The following is a 22,911-nucleotide window of genomic DNA, read 5'->3' on the forward strand; positions in this document are numbered from 1 at the left end:
GGTTCTCTACTAGGGCTGCCTTCTGTTTATCTGGCTTATCTGGCTTCAGTCGTTTGCGAATTCCCGCCGGTTTGGCGATGCCATTGGTCAGGATGTTGTCCCGTTGTTGGGGCGTGCCTGGGGTGCGGTCTCTGGCTGAATGGCGAGTGACAGGCGCCATGACGGGACTGACGGGTGGTATGATGGGGTTCTTGGCCAACATCAGAAGTGGAGGATGACTAACAACTCTGGGTGGGTGCAGAATAGTGTGTCAAGCAGCGGCTCGCCATCCAAAGTTACGGGTGGAAAGGCGGCCGTTTCTGGCCTCAAAAGCGGTCATTTTCGGCGTCAATTCCACAGGTCCTTATATTCTATATGTAATTAATACTTTCAGCTGGTCATAAACGATTATCATTTCCTTAAGAAACTACAAGTAGGCTAAGTATTTCATCTTCGGGATCTGGATATAGACGCTTCATATTATAGTTACGCATTATCTACACAATGGTTCAAACATATATTTCCACCCCCTTCATGGACAAAAATGCGACCTCCGACATCGCCTTGAAAACCCTCCAAAACCTCCAACAGCTAAAGCCCCAAGTCCGCTTCGTCCGCTTCCAATGGCAGGATCTCTCCGGACTATTATGAGGCCGTATAGCCCCAAAATGAATATGCTCTGCAACTAGCAACAACCAAGAAGCACATCCGGTTGTCGCCCGTCGGCTTGCACTGCGCGGTGGACAATAGTTTCATCCCATGGCTGGATCTCAGAGGCATGCATTGCTTGGTTGCAGATTGGTCGTCTCTGAAAATCATCAATGAGAATGCACCAGGGCCTGCATATGCGACTGTGATGTGCGGTGTTGTTGGTAGTTCTATTGAGCATCCCACTCCGAGCAGCAGTCTTTGTCCTCGCAGGGCGCTGGCAAATGTGATCCGCAAGGCATCCGAGAAACACGGTGTGCATTTCCTGGTCGGGTTCGAGGTTGAATTCGAAATTGTCAGGCTCGACTCGTCGACCAGTAAGGTCGTCCCGGTTAGTGCTGGATTCGGTCGGTATGCCGTGGACGGACTGCGAGACCCCAGCTTCCAGTACGTTGAAGAAGCCGTGCAGGAACTGTTGGATTCTGGTGTGAACATTCAAGAGGTTCACAGCGAAGGAGGCGTAGGCCAGTACGAGATTACTCTCGGGCCATTACAGCCTCTACAGGCTGTTGACCAATTAGTACTGGTCCACGACACACTGAAACGAGTCCTCACTCGCCATGGCCTAATCGCCAATATGTCCCCAGTATCAATCGCCAGAGAGGGACAGGGAACAGGGCAGCACACGCATATCTCCATCAACCCCCCGATTAACGAAGATAACTTCCTGGCGGGTATTCTGGGTCGACTTCCCGCACTGTGCGCCTTTACCCTGCCCTATCCAGTATCTTATGCTCGCGTCAAGCCAACGTTAGCAGGCGATGTTGTCGCATTTGGTAGTCATCACAGAGGAACTGCTATTCGAAAAATCAACCCTGGTCACTGGGAAGTGCGATGCGTCGATGCAACTGAAAATATGTATCTTTCTCTGGCTGCTATCTTCAGCGCTGGTCTGCTGGGCTATCAGAACGAGGAACCGTTGGTTTGGCAGGATGCTGCTCTCACAGAAAATGCTTCTGTTTTGGAAAAGGCAGAACGAATGCCGGCCACAGTGGATGAATCTTTGGATGTTCTTGATGAAAAATTTGAGAATATTGAGGCTATGATGGAGAGCAAGGTTGTCAAGCACTATCTCGAGATCAAGTGGTGGGAGTCGAATCGGGTGAAGGAAATGGATACTAAGGAGGTGAGAGCACTTTTTACAAGGCTGTTCTAGCGGTGCCATTTCCATCATGTATTACAATTAAGCAATGAATAAACGAAACAGTATATATTTGGGACCAAGGTACGGAAGAACATTGAACGAGGGCAAAAACAAGAGAGGGCCAAAATCACAACGCTTCATGATGAACACTACTACTTAGGCCTGAGCACGCAAGATCTCGAGATGAGCCTGCCATTTTCTAATTTAATTGTGTTTTATGGCAAAGTATGCAAAAACAAAGGGAGCAAAAAAAAGAAACAGAAAAAGAATGGCGCTGCCCGGAATCGAACCGGGGCTGGCGCGGCCACAACGCGACGTCATACCACTAGACCACAGCACCTTGCTTATGATGATCGACATATTTAGGGCATTATACGTACAAATTACAAGTCGCTCAATGCGGTTTAGTCGGTCCACCAAAAGTTTATGGTAAGATAGGTTATTTCTACGTCTGCTTTACTGGAATTCTCAATAGCCATACTAGCGATATATGTAATGCTATCGCTAGAATCTACTAGTTACTGCACTGCACGCTGACCAAATAGGCAAGATAATCGTGACCTGACGCGCGATATCGATAAAGCGTCGCGACACCGCGTCACTATCCCACTTCATACCTCCAACGATTCCCGCGTATAACGCCATATCCACTGCCATGGCAGTCGAGAATGGGGAGGAGTCTCCTTCCTACCGTTCTTCAAAGGCCGTCCCGTTCGAACTAGTCCAACATTCGGGGATTTTCTCCGAAGAGAAGCTCTGTCCGTTGCCCTACCCCGGACTACGCGAAAGCATCTAGTTAACATTGCATACACAGACACCCAAGCCCTCAACCTCCTCCTAAACATTATTACCTCTGGCACCGTCTCCTCCGGTCCCGTGTTTGTCCCATCACCACCCCTCCTCGCCGTCGCAGCTACCTTCCTCGTCCATCCCTCCACGACCACCCGCGCCAAAAGCTCCGAAGAAAAAGAAGCGCCCAGCGCGGCCCTCCGACTTCTCCGATTAACAAATACTCTCGTCGGACCGATAACTGCTAGATTTGACATCGCGTTCGCATTTACCCATTTCGAAGCCTCCCGCCATGGAGGTATACGCCGGCGCGCCAGCGAGGATGAGGGAATATCTGGAAATGAAATGCCGAGGAATGAGTGGAAACTGCTGAACACGGAGCTGGGACAGTCGTCTGCGGTGTGGTCTCGGGCTGAAGACTTCTGGCATGCGGTGGGGTGGGCGTTTAATTGTTCCGTTTTGCACCCGGAGCGGTGGGAGAGGTGGCAGGTTTGGCTTCAGTTTATGTGTGAGGTTCTCGAGGATGATTGGAATGAGCGGAAGAGGCAGGTTGAGCGGGAGGTGCCTGGGGCTGGCAATGGGAATGAGCAGAAGCGGTTGCGGCAGAGTATTCTGCAGCAGAGTCTTATCTTCCGGTATATCGATGGGAATAGTGGGAACTATGGACGGAATCGAAGGATTCTGAGGGCCATCTTCGCAGATGGGACTTCGAGCTCGGTCAATGAGTTCCGCGAGGTGTTCCGAAACGAGTTGAAGCAGCTGAAGCGAGACCAAGAGAACATCAAGAAGAGGGAAGCAGAAGTAAACATCGACGAAGAACAATACGGAGACTACCTAACAAAAGACGACGACGAGTCGGAAGAAGGCGACGGCAAAGATGACACGGCTACAACAACAGAAAGACGCCCCAAACGCACACGAAGAGGAACTAGAAACACAACCGCAGAACAACCCACAGTCACCGCAACTACAAACAACACCCTCTACTCCCACGGCACCCTCTCCCTCCTCGGCGGCCTCCCCTCCCTCGCTCTCCGCCAACGCCTCCTGCACCTCCTCTCCGCTGTCTCCGAATCCCTCCCGGAAACCTTTACAACTCTCGAAGAACTCTACCACCTCTTCGTCGAAAACATCCGCCACCTTCCCCTTCCAATCTACCAATCCTTCATCTCCCCGCGCGTCCTCCCCTACTTCTCCGCGGCAGCGCAAACAACCCTCTGCGAATTCCTCCTCTTCCGACTCCGCGAAAGCACAGCCCCAGAAACAGAAGAGGAGTACCTCAACCAAGCAAAGCTAGAGCAGTGCTTTCTCCCGTACGCAGCAAGTACGGCGTCTGTGGTCGATAATACGAAGATGGCGATTGCATTGGAGGCGCTTGTTATGTTGCTCGCGGAGAGTGAAATGCTAAAGATCACGCCGGAGCTGAGAACGGCCGTGGAGGACGGAATTATGGCGAGAGCGGATAGGGCGCAAGACGTGAAAAGAAACCAGTCGAGTAAGCAGGTGGAGGACATTGAGTGGTGTTGGTTGCTTGAGAGTGGGGAGAGATTGTTGTTTATGATTAATGAGTTGGTTCCGAGTGTGCAGGCTTCATGAGAAGGGGTATACTGGCCAGCCTTAAAACCCATTGCTACCATGCACATAATTTCGTTGCAGTCATTTACTAAATAGATACCCATTGCTAAACTGATCTTTTTGATTTTGGTATGATTTTGAATCGTATAATGTCTATAACAAGAAAAATCGATAAAACGAAGTGGGAATATAAAAGCAGAAAAATAAGGATAAATCCACAAAAACCGAACATAACGAAAGGCGACTACAGATATTTACGGCGGAGGCCTAGGCCCAATAATCTGCCGTCTAGCACCCCAGGCACTCAACCCCGGACCACCCCTACTCTGATTATCACCGCCCATATATCCATACTGGAAGACATTCCAAGCACCCCCAGGTCCAGACCCCTGACTCGGATCCGCAAGGCCCTTGGCCGCTGCTTCCTGGGTCTCCTTCTGGCCATCCTCCCACTCGCGCTGACGCTCGCGTTCGCGCTCCATCTCACGTTCCAAGAGGGACTTGGATGCCCAGCCACCGGCTTTGGTATTCTGCTGTGCGGCTTCGCGACGGCTGTTTTCGGCGTCAACTTCGGCGGTCGTGCTGTAGTCTGCTGGGCGGTGGCTGGCGGGTTTTGGTGCGACGGGGGGTTTGTTGGAGGCGAGGAAGCGGTCGACGCGGTTCTCGCGGGCGTTGGTGTATGCGACGGGGTCGGGGAGGGGACGCGGGGAGGTCTGGGGGGATTTCTGGGCTTGGGTGGGGTCGGGCAATGGGCGAGGGGGTGTTGGTGGAGCAGAAAACTCATCCTGGTTTTTGTTCCATTCGGTGCGGAGCATCCGGCGTTCTTGCTCGAGGGACGAGAAATCATAACTAGGCTTGGGAGGGACCGGTCGAGGACGAGGAGGCTCGGCCTCCTTCTTCTTGAAATCCTCGCGTTCGTGTTGATACTTGAGTTCTCGCTCGCGCGCAAGTTGCAGTTCCCTTTCAAGCTCCTTGACGCGTTGGCTTTCCTGGGATTCAGCCGATGGCGGCGGCACTACTTTGGCAGGGCTCGCCTGGCTGGCTTGATACTGGCTCAGGAACTGGCCATTTAGTCGGTTGTCGGCCATGCTCCGCCTACGCTGCCTTTCCTGTTCGAACTTTTCTTCCGCTTCCCTTTCCTCGTTCAGACGGCGCTGTTCTTCCGCTTCCCATAGTCGCTTCTCCTCGTCCCATCGTTTCTTCTCTTCTTCAACCTGGAGGCGCTCCTGCTCCCTCAGGCGGGCTGTATGTTCGTCCCATCTCCGTTGCTCCTCCAGCCGGGCCTGTTCCTCTTCAGCTTCTCGCTGTCGCTGACGTGCCTGTTCCGCATCTTGCTTTTCTACGAGTGCTCTTTCTTCCACTTCATGTCTGCGCTTCTCTTTTTCCACAAGACTGGGAACAACCGGAGCGGCAGTGGTGATCTGGCGCCGCCCACCAAAGACCACCCCTTGATTTCCCTGGTCCGCCCCACCCATATAGCCATACTGGTGGATATTCCAAGCGGGCGCCGTAGACGTCTCATCCGTTTTTCTACTCCAGCTACTGACATTTGACAACTTTGCGGGCGTTGACTGTGCGCTTGAGTTCGGGCTGGCTCCACGGAACCGCGAGGGGGTGGTGGGTCTTTGACTAGAACCAGTCACATCCGGACTCAAACCGCTACCTTTGTTGACTTGTGGCCCGATGGTACGGCGAAACTTGCTGGGCTGGACGGCGTTGGCCCTGCGACTGAAGGACATGATGCATTGTAGGACTTGCGCGGGGTCTTTGCCTTCGTAGAGGTCGACTGTCAGGAACACATCGTGCGGCGGGAGGCTTAGTGGGGGAATCTGGCAAGCGCGAAGAAAGTGGGAGATGTTTTCCATCTGCACGAAGGGCATCGATGACTGCTTGAACTTGACGCCGGGCGAGACGGCCAGGTTGATCAACCTTCATGTCATTAGCTGCTGATTTGCGCCAAGTTCATTAACATAATATAGTTTCCAAGGATACATACTTGCATAGCGCCACACCATCCTTGAGCGCATCCAAGAGGTCACCCGGGGCCAACTGTTCCTGAAGGACCTCCTCGATCCAGTCGCGCACTTCGGCAGCTGCCTGCGGGGTATAGCGGGACAGTCGTAGACTGCGCAAGTCTTTGTCCAACGAGGTAACGGACGCCATATCTGTATCGCAATATCGATTGTGTATGTATCACACTAAGTGCATGTAAACGGCTTCCTGCAGATACGGGGGTTCGTTGGCGACTGTTGTTTGGGTGGCTCGAAGTATGGGTCGGATAAGGGGTCCGGTCAGCGGATGACAGTTGAGTGATTCAGACGAAGAAACAACCAGAAGACGAGTTTATAAGGAGTAAAAAGAGCAGCCTAACAACTGATTGCTAGGACGATGAATGAGACCCGAAATATGTACGAAGTACAAGAATGTATTACTTTGTACTGCTTGTGCTCAGGGGAGGAATGCGGGCGGTCGCTGATGACGTTTGGGCCGTCGGAGAAAAAAGGACGCTGATCTCCGGAGAGACGCCTCAGCCACACAAGACTCTGCTTACGACTAGTACTACTATTGGTATCTTTTCTTAGCATCTCTTCTTTAAATAACCCCTCTGGCAATAATGAGTCCGATAAACAGTCTCTGGTTCAAGTGGAAAGGCCTCCGATTGCCGTGGCGAAGGTCCTTCCTGGCCGGTATGTTTCTTTATCTTCGCGCAGTGGCAAGAGTTTACCAGACTGACTAGATGGCTATAACAGGCTCCGATCTGTCCGGAAATACCTACTGGGAGTTCAAAGAGACACTCAGTGCTTCGCGATTACGGCGCATCGTCAGATACAATCCCAAAACCCATTACGCGGACATCAAAGTCTCTCGTAAGCCTCCTGCTTACCTCCCATCCACAATATAAGCAAGAAGCTGACAATTGCATCCCCAAGCACAATGGCACCAATGGCTCCGATACGTTCGCGCCGATCCCCCATCCATCCAAGAACAACAACAAGACATCGTGCGCCAAATTCAAATGAAGCACCTGGCTCGTTTGGCCGATGAACGCTGGGCCAGTAAACCATCCTATCTCGATAAACCCCAGACCCAACAACCGGAGCCTGCACTACGCACCAGCGATCCTACACTACGAGGACCCGAGGAGAACGCGCCGTCCACACAATCGGAGGGGACAGAATCGACGACGGAGCAAGTGCGGAGACACGCAGAAGAGAAGAATCCCTGGGCTAAGGCTAATGCTGGGAATCCGAGTGATTCCTGGCAACCAGAACCATGGACGCCAACTGCTGCTCGGAAGTGAACAGTACGGAGTCCCACATTGGAGTTATCGCATATCCTATGATTTTTCGGCGTCGAGATTTGTACAACATCACGGTGTCCATGTATTATAGTAGTATTTTTCTTTGTATAGTACGGGTTTCACGACAGAATCTACCCCATACATTTCCAAAAAATTGAAAGTCCTATCACTGGACCCCGGGTTGCCCAATCAGACGAGTTGGGTTTACAAGAACTACACTAGGCCTGTTAAGAAGATTGGATCTCCACTTTCCGTTTAAGGTAAATGGGAACTATGCATTGGTAGCAGATTGAATCGCTACTCCTTTCCTCTTGAAGGCAGTGAAAATGAGGGACCCTGACCTGACCGGGATTCATCCGTACTCGGAACATCACTTGACAGCACAACGAAGTCCCCTTCAGCGACCTCTGTAACGGAAGTTGCAGAGAACTGTTCGGTATTTCCAACAGGCTTGCAGGACAGATGCCGCATGAAAAGTTCAAACGGGGCCGTTTTCACACTGGAGAAGTCGAACAACTTGCTTTTCTGCAATACAAGCTCATCACCGTCATGGTAGGCCTGTAGGATTCTTCCACGAGTGGGGTCCATGAAGGAAAGGACCATGACTTGTTTTATCAAGACAATGTTGGTTAGGCAATAAAATAGTTAGAAAAAGCAAGGAATTGGTATATACCGGGACTACCGCATGACGTTCAAAGTGTTTAAACGATATTCGGCTACTAATTGCCGCCACAATTGCAAAAAGCTCTCCTCTCAGCAGCCTCTCGTCACCTCTAGCCTCATGCTTCAGTGTAAGAGTTATATGCGGCCTCCCCTGCTGATCTACTGTGACCCATGAAGCTGCTGGCGAGAAAGGGGGATCCCTCTCGAAAAACAAAGTATCCAAATAGTGTTGTCTAAAGATGGACTTTATGAAGTCCCTATAGCAATGACCAATATTATTATTATTATTATTATTATTATTATTATTATTATTATTATTATTATTATTATTATTATTATTATTATTAGTCGAAAGAAGAAGAGAAAGGGAAGGTAAACTTACTCCCGGAAAGCCCATCCACGTATATCTTCAAGAGATTGACCAAATCCCTGCTCAGTCTTTGGGATACTGGCTCTAGTCGCGCCAAATATCCGCGCAAAAAGAGCACAGAAGAAGTCAGCCGAGTCCTGCCCCATCACGGCCGGCAATGCTCTCCAACAACACCGAAGTAGAAGAGATGTCCTGTTGAATCTCATCCTCAGGACCAAATGAGTAACCCTATAGTTCCGCTTCGGACATTGGCTCGAAGAACTCTGCTGGCTTGGGTGTATTATCGCTCGTTGGATCATCTGCTGTTGTCTCTGCTGGTGGGAGCGCCTCGGCCCTAATTCCTAGGCTCTTGAAATGCGCTTGGTCTAGAGTAGAGACTGGAATAGCCTTGAGGTCGCAAAACATGTTGTAGAGTGCTTCGCGTAATCTGGACTTTTCAAGTTCGTTCGACCCTTCTAACCGAGTAGACCCTTTATATTCATTCGATACATGAATAGGCTGGTTAGAAGGTACGGGGGCAGACATATCGACAGATAGTACAGATGAAGTAGCGGGTGGAAACTGTTAGGTCGATTCTGAGGATAAAAAGAATCAAATGTGGAAGTTTGGGGTATAATCAAACTATCATCGATCCGTGGTTTTTGTTCGGTCTTAACCACCGGAGCCGTTTCTTGGGGGGCCTCTTTAGATGTCTCTGTACGCAGAGATCAGCAATGACACATATATTCCTCTCCAAAGCTATTGATATTAAGTAGAGAACCCATGGTAGTAATTAAACAGAATGATAATAGAATCTATGCTGTATACTTTCTAACTAACCCTACCCTTCCTATACAAACACCAACTTGGCTCTATTCACTGTAACTGTAAGACGGTTTATTTTATTTTATTATTCTTTCTTTTGCTCTCTTTGCCCTCTCTGTAAATCTTTCTACCTCCAAATCTTCGTTACACGAAATTTCTCGGGCTCGTTGAAAAAGCTGAATAGTAAATGTCTATCTACCTGCTTCTGCTATCCTCCCAACCCCTCTTTTTATACGTGGGACTTTGACCCCTCTTAGGGCGAAACAAAGACGTCCGACAACGTCGTTGAATTCTCCATCCCAGAGGACATGGGTGGGTTCAGAAACCTTTTGCAGAAGCATTCACGAAAAGGAGGACCTCCAGTCAGGAGTCAGGATCGAATCTCGCAAGATCAGTTTGCCTTGCTTCAGGCAGATTTTCCAACTCGTCTATCTATAGCGCAGTTCATATTGGACTTAATACGTGTGCTCAAGAAGCTGGCCTCACTCATCGAGTTATCTTATGTGGCACGTACGGACGGCTGTTTGCGCAGCAAAAAAAAAAAAAAAAACAACCGAGCAGTCGATTATAGAGTCAGGAGCGCGATATTGGAGCGCGCTCTAAAGCAGGAGGGCGGCCGCGGAGATGTCAACTCTTTTTTACACCGCGATGTGGAAGAATTGCCTGCATTAAATGGACAGTATGTCTACCAAATCCATCCTATTTACTGAGCAAGTTCACTAATGTTTCAGTCGTTCTCTCTTCTTGCAAAAATGGCACGAAGGCTACGTGACATTCAAAGAGCGGGTCGTGGATATGAGAATATCTCCGGAATGGGACGGTAGGCCCAGAGGCATACCTTTGTATGCACCAGTATGGGCCGTAGGATCTGACCAACAAACGGCGGATTGGACTCTTTTCTCGTGTGGTCGTCGCGTTGACGCTTGCTAGAAGTGAAGCAGCTGGAGTCTGGGCAGGTACCGGTGGAGCAACGGGCATTGGTGAAAGGCGAGGCGCGGTTTGGTACTGTTTGTTTGAGTGCCAAAAGTAATTACGAGTATTTTTCACGGGCAGGTTTCTCACTGTAATAACCGTAGCCCTAAGCAGTAAAGCAGAATATATGATTCATGCTTCGGATGCTAAAGTTGGAAAAATGATGTCATACAGTATAAAACTCCAAATTTCTGACAAGAATGATCTTAGTGATTAAAATTAGAAATGTTATTAGCAAAAGGAAAAGACCTATACCCAAATCCAAAAACCCAGTCCAGAGACGCTAATAAATAACAATTGATACCAGCAAACACCGAAACGACCACTGCCAAATAACAAACATACAGAAATACAGTAAAGTACACGAGGTATTATGACCAAGGTGACATATAGTCAGTCAGTAATAGACAATAAACAAAGTCAAAACAAAAGGATATCAATCTCTCAGCACAGCACAGCTTCCAAAGCATCAATGTCGCCCCCCGCATTTCTCACAGCCTTCAACGCAGCCTCACCCAGTTTGCGCCGGCGATCGCGCGCTTCCTGCTCACGTCTCGCCTTGGTCTTGGAGCTACCACTGGGCGCAACCCCCGTCAAGATCTTCTTGCTGTCGCTCGGGGTGAAGTTGACAAAAGACACGGACACGGACTTGCTGGAGCCCCTAGGGCTGTGTGTCTTGACGGGTTTGGGCGTGTTCGAGGGAGCGGACATCTTTCGCTCGTAGCTGCGGCGGTGTGGTGTTTTCATGGTGGTCCCTGTCCGTGGTGTTGGTGTTGCTGTTGTTGAGCCGCTCTTGGGTGATGTAGTAGCACCGCTGTTCCTTGGGGATAGAGAAGGTGATCGGGTGTGGTGCTGGATTTGAGGGGTAGAGGCGGCGAAGGAGGAGTTGATGTGTGTGCTGGAGACGGGATGGTAGGTCTGGCTTTCCTGGGTTGTAGCCGGTGCCGAGGAAGAAATGGTCGATGGGGGGAAGGATGGCTCTGCTGGTGCAGACATGTCGAACGAAGGATCGAACTGAATCATAAGTCCTCCTTGCAGCATGTCATTGTGCTGGTCGTGGTTCGCGATGGGCCTTTGGGGAGTTGGCGCTTCCAGCATCGGTTGGTACGAGGATTGCTGCTGCGGTGCGAGTCGCGATGCCATAGGCGACCACCATTGCTGTGCATCGTGGTTAAGGTCGGGAGTAAAGGAGAAAGCGGATGGTGCAAGTGAATCAGAATACCACGAGGACAAGGACTGGGAGCCCGAAGAGTGCGGAGAGGAGAAAATTTCGTCGGCTGAGGGAGGACTGGGGGTCAATGTAGTGCTGTTTGGTTGGCTCATGTATCTCTGTTGCTGTCTGGCCAATGCACTAGCCGAGGGCGAGGGCATAGAAATAGCCGGAGATTGGTTAAAGATGCTCGAATCGTACTGCTGAGGCATCTTGGCAGAATCACCTGAAAACTGGTCCGTAGAGCCGTTCAGGTGAGTTGCGTTATGTGCAGAAAGGTTCTCGTGCTGCGCGAGAAGATCTGTTGGTGGCGGAGACAACGGTAGACGGTCGTCTGAACTATGGAGGCTGAATTTGTGGAAGCGTGGGGCAGAAGCTTCAGAATATGCCATTCTAGCTTTCTGGGCGCGTGAAGAGCGCGTCAAACTAGGAGAGGAGCTCTGCTTGCGCAGCTGGCGACGGCGGTCACCCGTATCCTGATGATGACGGATAGACTTGGGAGTGTTTATACCACTACCCATACAAACTTTCTTGCGGGGAGTCTCGGGAGGGGTCGACAGCGGAGTGGAGGATAGCCCATGAGCTACTGTAGGTCGGGAAGAAGAGGAGGATGACTGAGCGTCAAGATTGAGACTCAGATTAGACACAGCAGAAGGTTGGACAGTGTCATGGAAAGAAAAGGTGCCCTGGTCGACGGACGAAGATGACGCAGCACCGGTCTCTTGCGGCAGACTCCAGAGGTCTTGAGCAGGAGTACTCCAGGGCTGAGGAGACTGACGGGACCGCTTATTGGAGGGGGAAATAGTGGGCGATGAAAGAGCGCCACAGTCACTTGACAATGAGTCGACTGGGAACAGTTGTTCAAAGTCGCCGCTGGGAAATGATACGTCTTTGTTGCCATCGGCGCTCGAGGATTCCACATTGACGTACTGGTTAAATATGTCATTGAACGAGTGGTCGAACTGTTGGGCGAACATCTTCGCTTCTTTTTGATTTCCGTTTGCGGCGATGAACGAATGACTGGGCCAAAGTCTGGTACTGGGGCGAACCACCGAAGACACTATTTGATATGATTGGCAAGGATAAAGAAAGCCAAAAAGGGCAAAGCAATCTGACTCGAAAAAACGAAAGTTCGAAATCGGCAGGGTTCTGCAGCGAATGATAGCCTTAGGCAAGAAACGAATGTATGCCCCGTGATGTAGGAACAGTTTGAACGATTGACAATCAAAGAAAACACTGCAGAAGATGCAAAGAAGACAAAGCAAACAAACAACCGACTTCAGGGGTCTATTTGAATCGTTGCGACTCGGTCCCAGCCTCAATGGTTTCCCTGCACATTCCAATGACCGAGGAATGTGCCCTAAGGAGACTTTCTATACATGGTCCACCACAGACCAATTGAAGGGAGGTTTCTCCAGGTTTTCTGACCACCAATCGTAGTACGTCAAAATCAGGATGGCTGAACGCATTTCCGACCCTCTCCATGCTGTCCAGTGGAAAAAAACGCCCTGAGGAGACAGGAGATCCGGACGACCACCTTTCGGAATGTAACGCCCGCTCGCTAATCCAAAAACAGTGGCCATGGTACTAGTAGTAGCAAGAAAAGATAGCAGTATCAAAAAATAAACACGACGGTTTTGGAAAGGTATCGCAAAGCACCTCAAGCCAATAATAGTAGCGATACAGAGAAATGCCTGCTGATCTATGCGCCTGAATCATGAACGGCGGCTTGGTTGACCTTTACTTCCGCTGCAAAATCCCACCTATAGCCGGCGAGTGTAAAGTTTGCTGTGGAGAAGTTGGACCTGTCAATTATCTCACCAGACTGGCGGGTGTAAGCGTCATGACACTGCTTGTTTGTCAAAGAAACTACTCCCTTAGCCTCCAGCAAAACCAGAGCGCAGTGGCCAGGAGGGATCTTCCTCTCTGGAATGTTAGTTTGATGCTTTTGTCCGCAATGTACTGGTTTGGATGTTCCAAGCATGGTTCGAGCGGCGTCATTCAGGAATGCGGGAGGCTGGATGGAATGAAAGCCCAGGCCAATAATGCACAATCAGATCTCTGGAATGTGACAATGTACTGGCCACTCACTCTCATCTTCCAAGGCGAATTCTGATTGACTCGGAAAAAAGAAGCAAGACCGGTTTCTATAATTATTCATTTTTATACCGAGCCTTCATAAAGCACAGAACGCATGCGTCCGAAGCTCACCCAAGACTTCTCGAAGGCTTGCGCATTGCATTGCAAAGCGGACTTGTACCTGTAACCCAATTTTTCGTACATGGTACTCTTCTGAATCGATATGTTATGTTTCCTCTCTTGTCCGAATTGCTTGTAATGCGGCGCGTACGTGTGATCGTGCTTGCGCAGACTGGGTCCATCCGATTGGACAATCCAAACAAAGCAATGAAGTCAGAAGTGGTACGGAGTAGATGAATCAGATACGGTTATTTCGAGGTGATCAACTCGTGTTTGTTCCTTGCCTCTGTTCCTAGCCTTCCTTCATCACAGCCTCGTGGGGTACCAGGAAGCGCATGAGGACCAACGAGGTGCAGGAACCGAGGAAATAATCACAGCCTTCTTTGAGCCTGCCAACATATCCATTCATCTTCTCGAAGCTGAATCGACTCGGAGCCTCGGAAAGTTCACCGTATTCTATGCAAGACGGGATCGCCGACAGATAAAGCCACGTAAAGAATGATTGATGAAAGATATACTTCAAAGTAAACTAAGGCTTTTGGCATGCTTTCTTAGCGCCGGACATTCTACTTAAAAATTAGCGTCATCATCATGCATGGCATACGGAGTTTTAGAGGGCCGTATGACTACTTGTATGGCTTTAGCGAAGCGTCATGAAATATTGTAGTCCAGTAACATAGTGATTTGTTCACCATGTTGGCAAATTATCCCACTGTACATAATATGTTCCTGTCAGCCCTGTGAGACTGTACGGAGTATGTATCCAATTCAGTCATGACTTTTCCAGGAAGTTCTCCCAAACACGGAATCATTGATCTGACTCAGCATGAACCCGGCTAAACCTGTTCCGGAATGCCGAAGACGCACAGGTCAGGTGACGATGACGGGAAGCTGAGCGATCCGATTTCGCCCCCTCGCCTTCCCTTTCTCCTTTCCTTTTCTCCAGCACCGTTAACCGTGCTACTTCTACTACCATCTATTGTTATTGTTTGAGTGTCCAACGCTTTTATTAAAACACCCCTGCTTCTTAATCGGAGTTAGAAGTCACTTTTTCTATTTTTACACCTCGCCCGGTCTTCCCCGCGGCGCCTCTATTCGTGTCAGAATCCCACGCACAAGTGGGAATGACACAATAAGACCCAACACTCTACTACCGTTGCCCTTGAAATCTCACCACACGTTTTCACGATCGATTCTTGTCTTTTGAAGACGAGTCAAAGACGGATAACCAGAGACGCAGCGCGTTCGTGGTCTTCGACTACTCAGCCCTGAATATCGACACCTCTCCGCTCCGGATTCCTTCGTTCGACGTCAACAGATTCACGATCTACATGTATTACTTCGGAGCGGTATATCTCGAATCGTTGAAAGGAAAAAAGCAGATCCAACCGTGTCGCTTACGCAAGAACGAGAAACAATCTACAAGAATCAGGAATTTGAGTCATGGCTTTTAAGTGCATTAAGGTCGGGGGTTCCCTCGTCGTCGCTCTCCCTTAAACGAATTCCGATTCACGTCAGCGCTTCCATAATGGACCTATATCGGTTTACTGGAGGCCATCAAAGCCATTTGATTCTCAGAAAAACAAAACTCAACAATCTTCTTACGTCGAACAAAACAACACGAACAACCTAAGTAGTTTGTTACGCCTTTTACGTTTTTTCCCTAGTTCTCACGTTACCTAGAGACCGTTGTCCTAGGACACGGATTCCCAGATTCTTCAAAATGGGCGAACCAACCACCTTGAGCAGAAAGTCCTGGGAGTCGCTTTCTGCATTTTCGAATCTCGAAGTGTCTCTCTCCCAGGACAGCAGCTATGCTTCCGATGAGGTTTCGATAGTCTCAAGCAATCCGACTACGGTGGACACGTCGATTGCCCCGAGCCAGGAACCCTCATCAGAGTCAAAATTACGCCCATATTTGAAATCTATCTTGAAGAAGCCAGAGACCGAGCTTGAAATAGAGGATGCGCAGTCGGAATCAGGCTATGGGACCGATGCGTTTGATTGCGAATACGAGACTGTGTCCGAAGGAGAAGAAGACGAAGAGTTGTGCGAAGTGTCTATTTGCTGGGACACCGACGATGCCATGTCCGAAATTATCAGTGAAGACGAGGACGGAATGTTCGATGATTCATTCATCGCGTTTGAGTCGATAGTTCGGTTTGATCCGAATGTGCAGTACATCGAAGCGCCTGAGCTCGAAGAAGACGAAGGGCCTGGCACTGGGCTGACCTGCCATGAGCTCATGGAGATGGCGCGGTCTTCCGGCAGCCTCCAAACTTTCGACGGAGAAAAGCCGGCCGCAATCGAATCGACCGAGGAACATTGGCGAAATTCCATTGATCCTGAGGAATACCCAGGGGACATGGTGGATGTGGACAGGCAGTTGTTTGTGGCATACGTCAACGGCATTAAAGAGATTGCCGATTCCCAGTACAAAGGGCGGCTCCGTGCCTTGGTGGATGACATTCGATTGGGACAAGCAGAGACTCCGTATTTGGAGACGAACTGCAGCGATGGGGTATACATGGACCATGCGCTGAACCATGTGATTGGAGTATTTCGCAACCTGCTTGTACCCGACGAATTCGAAGAGCTGGTGGCGCTCAGCTCACAAAAGATGGGTTTGACGCCGCAGACAAAGGCATTAGAAAGCCATAATTTGAGCTTGATGGACCGGATCCAAAGGCTGCTTGTGGAGCGATTGGCCCAAGGCAACGTGGACGTGGAGGCGGATGAGCTGAGCTTTTTTGCCGGAGGAGTCACATATGCCCTGGAGAATTGGAAGGTCCATTAACATTGACTAAAAATTTCGGGTTCTCGTTTTGTGAATAGTGTTGAAAACATTAGCGGGTTTCTTTCGGTTTTTACGAAGTGATGTCAAGTATATTGAAGCTAGCCTAGACAGCATAGAGTGTTGATTTATTATCCTCGGAGTGCTTGGTCCGTTTCAGCCTTGTCAGCCTTGCCCTTAGCTACAGCATAGACCAGCAGTCATTTGACGTGGTCAATATGGCATCCCCTGTTTCCCTTTTTCTCAACACCCGGTATCCCTCCGTACAATGGCTCGTATACATAAATCGTTGAACAAGCTGAAAACCTACATCCGGAAACAAAGAGCCGCCTCTCCGTTCCGCAACCTGCCCGTTGAACTGGTCGATCATATCATCCAGCACCTCGATCCAGCAACTCTATGATAATCCGCGACTAGGACAATATGCCCACCGGCTATTGGTCACTAGCGAGGATACGATATACGGCAAGGGAATCATCTGGAATCGACATGCGGACGGTCATCTCCTGGATCCTCTTCGCCAGGATGGAGTACAGCAGCTGCAGAGGATCTTGAGATCTTGCGCTAACTGCACCTCTTTCCAGATTGATGATCCCATGACGTCGGAGGATAAATACGAGGATCAATTCCTGACGCGCAGTGATGTTCTCACGATTCTGTTGAATATTATTGCTGATACGGGACTACCGACGATGTCGTTTCTGGTAGATTTGGCGGAAGATGGTGGATGTGGTGGATGTGGGATTGATCCAAGACGGTTATCGAATCTACCGAATCTGCATGGAAGGAATTTCGTCGCTGCTTGGGTTCACATACGAGAGTTGATGCTTGATTACAAGATGGAGTCTCGCGTCGCCGTGGACATGGGGATTGCGTTTATCCAGCATGCGCCGAATCTCCAGAAGTTGTCCATGTCGTTCGATATCGGGGGAGACGCTGCATTGTTTCTGAGGCGGCTCATGCATATGGATATTCTTCAACCACCAACACAACTACAGGAAGTCACACTCAGCAACATGTTTGTATCAAGGGATGATCTGGCGGCGTTACTTTGTCGCGTTGGCCATTCTCTCCGTGTTGTTTCGTTTCGATGGGTCCGTCTTACCTCTGAATCTCGCGATCGATGGCAGGAGATACTCGAGACACTACGAGATTGATGCCCGTATTTGGATACTGTTGATTTGTCTTGGAGTCGGATTACATCGCGCGCACTCGCTAACTTCCCTTTGATTGCTGAGAATCCGGTTGTTGGTGTTGGGCTTGAGGCGAGGGAGTTCGAGTTCTGTGGACCGAGGGGGATTGGGGCGGTGAAATATTCAGGGCCCAGGATGGATGTGGCTTTGCAGAGATTGGTAGACTCAACGCAATGTCCACCGGGATCACTCCCGGGATCATTGCATACATGCTATTTCCAACACACTGACCGTGTATCCGTACCCGCCGGGGATTCGGGATACGAGCATTGCATCATTGGCAACCCGACTGAGTCAGGGTCACTTGTCCTGCACAGTCCAGCCTCTGTACGACAGACAACTACAGAGTACTATGCAGCCAGCATCCACAGCCAAGCTTCTATCTATTGAAAAGCAATCGGAGGAATAAGGAACTGACAGTTTTCTGGAAGAAAGATGAAAGAGTTCTTGTGCAGAATATTTCCCCTGGTCTGTGTTGGAACCCGTGGATATGGAATAAAATCCATGGTTCCAGGGTTGATGGACAAGAACTATTGGCGGTGCGGGGCAGTAGTGGCCATTGCAGTAGGAGAGAGCCGACTACGTATGTAGTGCTACATGGGAACTCGCACAAGAGAGATTATCCCGTTGGGATGGAAATATTTATCATTTTAGTAATTGAATTATAAATTTATGAATTCTGCATAGTAGTATATACGGAGTACTGTGTAGAGTATCATTGACTGTGCAGTGGGAATAGGGTGGCCCCTGGGATTCAAAGTTACTATGTAAGTATGCCCCTGACCTGGACCAGTGGAGCAGAGACCATCTACAGTCAGTGCTTGGTAGTCCCAACACCTGCTTCTTTTTTGCTTTTTTACCCATGGCACTTGGCTTGGTTGACATTGGAAATACTTGTTCTCTCTCATAAATATTAAATACTTGCTTGTACCTCCAATGCAAATATTGACTCGATCTATATTCCTCCGTACCCTCCGTATACTTACATACTACTACTGCGTACGTCGATCGTGTGAAACTCTAACCGCACCTCCACTTCCCTCTCCTGATTTCCCCCAACTTTGGGTTGTCTTTTTCTTTTCGTCTTTCCTTCTTCATCTCTTTTTTCCTTCTTCGTTTTTTTCTCCTGAATATTCTCTTTCATTGCTTCTTTCATTCTTTTCTTCTTCGATTCTTTGTTCTTTTTGGATTCTTCCTTCTCCTTCTTTATCACGTTCTTCAGTCCACGCCCCACGACGGCCGTCACATTCTCTCTGCAAGTCACAAAAATTCCCCGGATTCCAAAACGTTCATTGCTTTTTCTTCTCCTCTTCTGCTGGACATGAAACGGTTATAATCCTTTCTTACCACTTCTCATATAATCTCACGGGTTCGTATTTGTATTGGTGTTCAAGTGACTGTGAATTTGAAGCTGACTGACTCTGTTTCGTCCTCGCAATTAGAATGACCGGGCGTTTTTAGACCGTGCTTACGAAGCTTCTCCAATTCTGAGCTCAGATCGAATTGTTCTTATATAAAGACTGAAGAACAACAAGACAAAAAAGGAATTCTTCTGTGTGTTATTGCGATTCCACGTCGCAGGTGCCACAGGATGCCCCCTCTTAGCAAAACCCCCGAACCTTTCGACTTCGGGTCTGTTTCACGCTCTCGCAGCACGAGCATGTCAAGCGATGGCCAGCTCCCACGGATCAATCTCCTCCTCCCGCCTCCCGTGACCCCTCAGCCAGCCTTCATTGCCTCGTCCGCCGCTGCGCAGATCATTACCGCGGACCAGGAGTTCAACACAGTCGATTTCGTCGCCGATGACCACGATGGGGAAGGCAATGGTGACTCTGCCAATGCGCTGGTCACAGCAGAAGCCCTCTCGCATCTAAACGGTTTCCTCGACCATCTGCTTTTCAATATCCTGGCCGTCTCCAAATCCACACAGCTCTCCAGTATCCGACCCGCTGTCGCTGAAGTGCTGAAACCTCGCCTCGCCAAAGAAGTCGTGTCTGCCGCTGATGATGAATTGAGTGAATACATGGGTGGTGAGGGTGATGAGCATCTTGAATTCCGTGGTGGTCAGGAACCTACCGGCGACTTCGATCTTGTCCGATCGTGGAAGCGTACTCGACTACGCTGTATGGTCTACACCCGCCTGGGTGACATGGAGGAGGACGAGGAGGACGAGCACATCGTCCGCGATGGTCTGGCAGAGACGGAGACCGCCCCACGGCGCTTCGCCAGTCATGTCGACAACATCACCCCGGCTGCGGCCATCTTTCTTACTTCAATTATCGAGCATCTGGGCGAGCAGGCCTTGATCATTGCCGGTGAGACAGCCCGGTCTCGGTTGTCGACTAAGCTCAGCCTCGAGCACGACGAGATTGCCGAATCCGGCGCAGAACGCGGCCGCATCGATCGTCTGGTCGTTGAAGATTATGACATGGAAAAATTGGCGATGAACGCCACCCTGGGCCGGCTCTGGCGCACGTGGAGGAAACGAATGCGCACCCCGAATTTGTCCCGTACGCTCTCGCGAGAGTCTTTCCGTCGCCGTGGCATTGCATCCACACTGGCGAGCAGCCGCAAGAGTAGTGTCATCACTATCGATGAGCTTCCCGCGCGTTCGGTTACCTCGTTTGAGACCACCGAAGCGCACGAGGAAGAGATTGACCCAGCGTCTATTCCTTTGCCCATGTCGGAGCACGACATCAAGGAAATCTCTATCCCGGGTTTCTCAGCCGAACCGGAAGGCGAGATTCAGACTATGGAGGCTGTTGTGGCCCACAAAGTGCGTCCACGAAGTCTCATGGTACTCTCGTCTCCTTCCTTTCCCCGATCTCGCTCCGTGGCAAGTTCCCCTGTGGCTGGCCCTGAGTCCCGTCCAAAGCTGAACCGCCATTCCCGTTCGCGCTCGCTGCCTAACAATTCGTACTTCCCTCTGGACGTTGTGGCAGCCCAAGAAGAGGCTGCGCTACCCGTAGATACGGGTGCCAATAAACAGGAGGATGCTCAAGATATTGTGTCCCCCACTCCGTCGGAGGAACGACGCCGGTTGGAGACCATGTACGAGCAGGATGAGTCTGTTGATCCTGAATCCACCGGTCTGGCGATCTCCACGCCCACGGCGACTGAATTCTCAACCGAACATCGTCACTCCGAAGGGGCGAAGACACCTACTGCACGCCACTCTATCATGGCTCCTTCTCTGTCAGGTGCATCGGTCGAGGTTGAGGTCAGTCGGCCTGGCAGTGCTGAAACGGCGTATCTGAACGAAGAGACCCAGCGTGGTATGACTGAGATCATCGAAGATCGGGGGACGTCTAGGCCAACTTCGACCATCCAGCGCCCACGGCGTAAGGCTAGTGACGACTCGAAAAAGTCCCTCTCTGCTTCGGCGTCCAGTGCGCCTGGCGTGCCGGCAGAGATCGAGGTACCCATTCCGACGCAAGGGGCTGACGGCCACTCCACCGACGCACAAAAAGCGGCCGACGATGCGAAGAAGACTATTGAAAAGACCTGGTTTGCTCTTGACGATGAGGACGACGACGAGGGAGCTTGCCCTGCGCCTTCTGTTCCTAGACGGTCATCAGCTGAGCGCGCTGGCCGGTCCTCTCCGGCTTTTGCTACATCCAACCGGGCTTCCGTCCAGCGAGTTCCCGGACAATTATCGACGCTTTCCAAGTCGGACAGCAACAGTGAAAAGCGCCCGCCTACTGCAGGGTCATCCGGCTCTCAGGTCTCGAATAAGCTGAAAGGCATGGTTGGCCGATCGCCGCGCGGTGAATCCGCGTCTCCGCGTATTCGCAGTTCTTCTGAGACTAGCCGACCATCGAGTGGTAGCAGGAATTCGCCAGGCTTGGACCAGCTTATCCAAAGTGATGAAACGATTCATTACACCTTGACGCCCAAAAACATGAGGGACATGGAGGAACCCGATTCGCCTCGTTGGAAGGCCAATCGTTCGAGCACGGCGGATTTGGCAGATTTCTTGAAGGGCACTGGTCCTCCCGGGGATCTAGGCCCGAAGATGAATTCCAAGTCACTTGCCAGACCAGTATCCAAGTTTCAGCCGATTGCTGCAGCCAGTGAGGGTCTCTCGTCGCCTAAGGATGCGAAGCCTGCGGCCGATTCGACTCGCGACTTTGCTAGTTCTGTGAAGTCGAGCGGACCTGATGGCCCTGCTAGTGCAAGAGAAGCTACTAAGAGCCCCGACGCCCCTTCGAAACCCATGCGTCGGTTCTCCGATGCTACGGAGATCTCCAAGAAGTTCATTAGGCCGGGTAGCGGTTTGTCCAACTCGACAAGAAGCACCTCTGGTCCACGGTTGCAGGCTCGTTCCGCTGTGGCTCCCAGAGGAGAGCAGACGTCCGAGCTTATTGACTTCATCCGTGAGGGCCCGCCTACGCCTGGATCTCATCGCATTTCCCGCTCCGTTGCACCATTCCGGAATACAATGGATTCCGATGACATGAACAACTCTGCTTCCCGGGCTTCCGGCGAGAGTACCCCCAATGGCTCGATGGCTACCAAGTCTCACGCCTCGCTGGGTTCCCGCACGGGACTCTTGGACTCGTCCAACCGCGCCAACGGCAAAGCAGATGCTCCTGCGCCCACATCGGCTCCCTCCGGTGGTGCGAAGGCATTCGACGATGACCCGATGCCTGTCCGGAAGCAACGACGGGTCCGGGATCCGTATGCTATTGATGATGACGACGATGAAGAGCTGGAGGAGCTCCTGAGACTTGAAGAGAAGCCTCAGCGTAAGGAGGAAAGCCTGGTTGATTTCCTGCGCAGCGAGCCTCCTCCTGATTTTGATTCGACTCCGCAGCCAATTGCCACGACCAACGTGACCGCTCCTTCGAGCAAATCTCCAAGCAGTCTCACTAGTGCATCTGCCATGAAGGCCCGTTTCCTCCGCAACAACGCAGAAAAATCACCCACCTCGAAAACCTCCAAGACATCTCTGCACTCCGCCCAGACTGATCCTCGTCCCTCGGGACAGTCGGATTATGCCAGCAAGGTTGGCATGGAGCGAAATGGTGGGAACAAACCAGCTACAGTGCAGGTCACTCATGGGACAGCCATGCCCAAGAGACAGACCGATACCGGCGACTTGGCTGACTTTCTCAAGAATACCGGGCCTCCAGAGCCTCCTCGGGCACCTCCAGCTTTTGCAACGAGCAAGCCTAAGGACTCGAATGGTATCTCCCGGTTATTCGTGC

At 50.6% G+C, this 22,911-nt stretch overlaps 9 protein-coding genes and 1 non-coding gene across 10 annotated transcripts; 6 read left to right on the forward strand and 4 right to left on the reverse strand.

Moving 5' to 3' along the window:
- Positions 1-483: 483 nt before the first annotated feature.
- ASPGLDRAFT_68014 (uncharacterized protein) lies at positions 484-1,843 on the forward strand (the record flags this gene model as incomplete). The annotated part of the gene is made up of 2 exons (XM_022549217.1): positions 484-591; positions 641-1,843. 2 exons carry the CDS (start codon positions 484-486, stop codon positions 1,841-1,843), a joined length of 1,311 nt encoding a protein of 436 aa, XP_022398708.1.
- Positions 1,844-2,100: 257 nt separating this feature from the next.
- On the reverse strand, positions 2,101-2,171 carry ASPGLDRAFT_t120. Its single transcript has one exon. It is a non-coding gene; the product is annotated as a tRNA-His (tRNA).
- Positions 2,172-2,486: 315 nt separating this feature from the next.
- On the forward strand, positions 2,487-4,216 carry ASPGLDRAFT_130777 (uncharacterized protein; the record flags this gene model as incomplete). The annotated part of the gene is made up of 2 exons (XM_022540987.1): positions 2,487-2,589; positions 2,646-4,216. The coding sequence occupies 2 exons, from the start codon at positions 2,487-2,489 to the stop codon at positions 4,214-4,216; spliced, it is 1,674 nt and encodes a 557-aa protein (XP_022398709.1).
- A 233-nt stretch (positions 4,217-4,449) lies between these two features.
- Positions 4,450-6,358, reverse strand: ASPGLDRAFT_27423 (calponin homology domain protein; the record flags this gene model as incomplete). Its single annotated transcript, XM_022543657.1, has 2 exons — positions 4,450-6,124; positions 6,192-6,358. 2 exons carry the CDS (start codon positions 6,356-6,358, stop codon positions 4,450-4,452), a joined length of 1,842 nt encoding a protein of 613 aa, XP_022398710.1.
- A 437-nt stretch (positions 6,359-6,795) lies between these two features.
- Positions 6,796-7,631, forward strand: ASPGLDRAFT_49397 (uncharacterized protein). The gene is made up of 3 exons (XM_022547097.1): positions 6,796-6,882; positions 6,946-7,062; positions 7,126-7,631. Exons 1-3 carry the CDS (start codon positions 6,810-6,812, stop codon positions 7,494-7,496), a joined length of 561 nt encoding a protein of 186 aa, XP_022398711.1. The 5' UTR covers positions 6,796-6,809; the 3' UTR covers positions 7,497-7,631.
- Positions 7,632-9,865: 2,234 nt separating this feature from the next.
- Positions 9,866-10,424, reverse strand: ASPGLDRAFT_49398 (uncharacterized protein). Its single transcript, XM_022547098.1, has 2 exons — positions 10,065-10,424; positions 9,866-10,012 (listed from the first exon to the last, which is right to left on the reverse strand). The coding sequence occupies exons 1-2, from the start codon at positions 10,309-10,311 to the stop codon at positions 10,002-10,004; spliced, it is 258 nt and encodes an 85-aa protein (XP_022398712.1). The 5' UTR covers positions 10,312-10,424; the 3' UTR covers positions 9,866-10,001.
- An 87-nt stretch (positions 10,425-10,511) lies between these two features.
- Positions 10,512-12,783, reverse strand: wetA (developmental regulatory protein WetA). The gene has a single exon (XM_022547099.1). The coding sequence runs from the start codon at positions 12,490-12,492 to the stop codon at positions 10,750-10,752; it is 1,743 nt and encodes a 580-aa protein (XP_022398713.1). The 5' UTR covers positions 12,493-12,783; the 3' UTR covers positions 10,512-10,749.
- A 2,654-nt stretch (positions 12,784-15,437) lies between these two features.
- On the forward strand, positions 15,438-16,511 carry ASPGLDRAFT_27426 (uncharacterized protein; the record flags this gene model as incomplete). Its single annotated transcript, XM_022543658.1, has 1 exon — positions 15,438-16,511. One exon carries the CDS (start codon positions 15,438-15,440, stop codon positions 16,509-16,511), a length of 1,074 nt encoding a protein of 357 aa, XP_022398714.1.
- A 674-nt stretch (positions 16,512-17,185) lies between these two features.
- ASPGLDRAFT_49403 (uncharacterized protein) lies at positions 17,186-18,133 on the forward strand. Its single transcript, XM_022547100.1, has 2 exons — positions 17,186-17,500; positions 17,559-18,133. Exons 1-2 carry the CDS (start codon positions 17,201-17,203, stop codon positions 17,736-17,738), a joined length of 480 nt encoding a protein of 159 aa, XP_022398715.1. The 5' UTR covers positions 17,186-17,200; the 3' UTR covers positions 17,739-18,133.
- A 905-nt stretch (positions 18,134-19,038) lies between these two features.
- ASPGLDRAFT_556952 (uncharacterized protein) lies at positions 19,039-22,676 on the forward strand. The gene is made up of 3 exons (XM_022548153.1): positions 19,039-19,070; positions 19,144-22,381; positions 22,438-22,676. The coding sequence occupies exons 2-3, from the start codon at positions 19,293-19,295 to the stop codon at positions 22,451-22,453; spliced, it is 3,105 nt and encodes a 1,034-aa protein (XP_022398716.1). The 5' UTR covers positions 19,039-19,070; positions 19,144-19,292; the 3' UTR covers positions 22,454-22,676.
- Positions 22,677-22,911: the final 235 nt, after the last annotated feature.

The sequence above is a fragment of the Aspergillus glaucus genome (assembly GCF_001890805.1).
Source record: "Aspergillus glaucus CBS 516.65 unplaced genomic scaffold ASPGLscaffold_16, whole genome shotgun sequence".
Lineage (NCBI taxonomy): Eukaryota > Fungi > Ascomycota > Eurotiomycetes > Eurotiales > Aspergillaceae > Aspergillus > Aspergillus glaucus.

Excerpts from the sequence above, each read along its gene's own strand:
- ASPGLDRAFT_49403 (XM_022547100.1), top strand. The coding sequence starts at position 17,201 with ATGTCGTTTCTGGTAGATTTGGCGGAAGATGGTGGATGTGGTGGATGT. Across the intron at positions 17,501-17,558 it reads TTCTTCAACCACCAACACAA|TTTGTCGCGTTGGCCATTCT; the intron begins CTACAGGAAGTC and ends TGGCGGCGTTAC.
- ASPGLDRAFT_49398 (XM_022547098.1), bottom strand. The coding sequence starts at position 10,311 with ATGCCCGTTGCTCCACCGGTACCTGCCCAGACTCCAGCTGCTTCACTT.
- ASPGLDRAFT_556952 (XM_022548153.1), top strand. The coding sequence starts at position 19,293 with ATGCCCCCTCTTAGCAAAACCCCCGAACCTTTCGACTTCGGGTCTGTT.
- wetA (XM_022547099.1), bottom strand. The coding sequence starts at position 12,492 with ATGTTCGCCCAACAGTTCGACCACTCGTTCAATGACATATTTAACCAG.
- ASPGLDRAFT_49397 (XM_022547097.1), top strand. The coding sequence starts at position 6,810 with ATGAGTCCGATAAACAGTCTCTGGTTCAAGTGGAAAGGCCTCCGATTG. Across the intron at positions 6,883-6,945 it reads GCGAAGGTCCTTCCTGGCCG|GCTCCGATCTGTCCGGAAAT; the intron begins GTATGTTTCTTT and ends TGGCTATAACAG. Across the intron at positions 7,063-7,125 it reads CGCGGACATCAAAGTCTCTC|CACAATGGCACCAATGGCTC; the intron begins GTAAGCCTCCTG and ends TGCATCCCCAAG.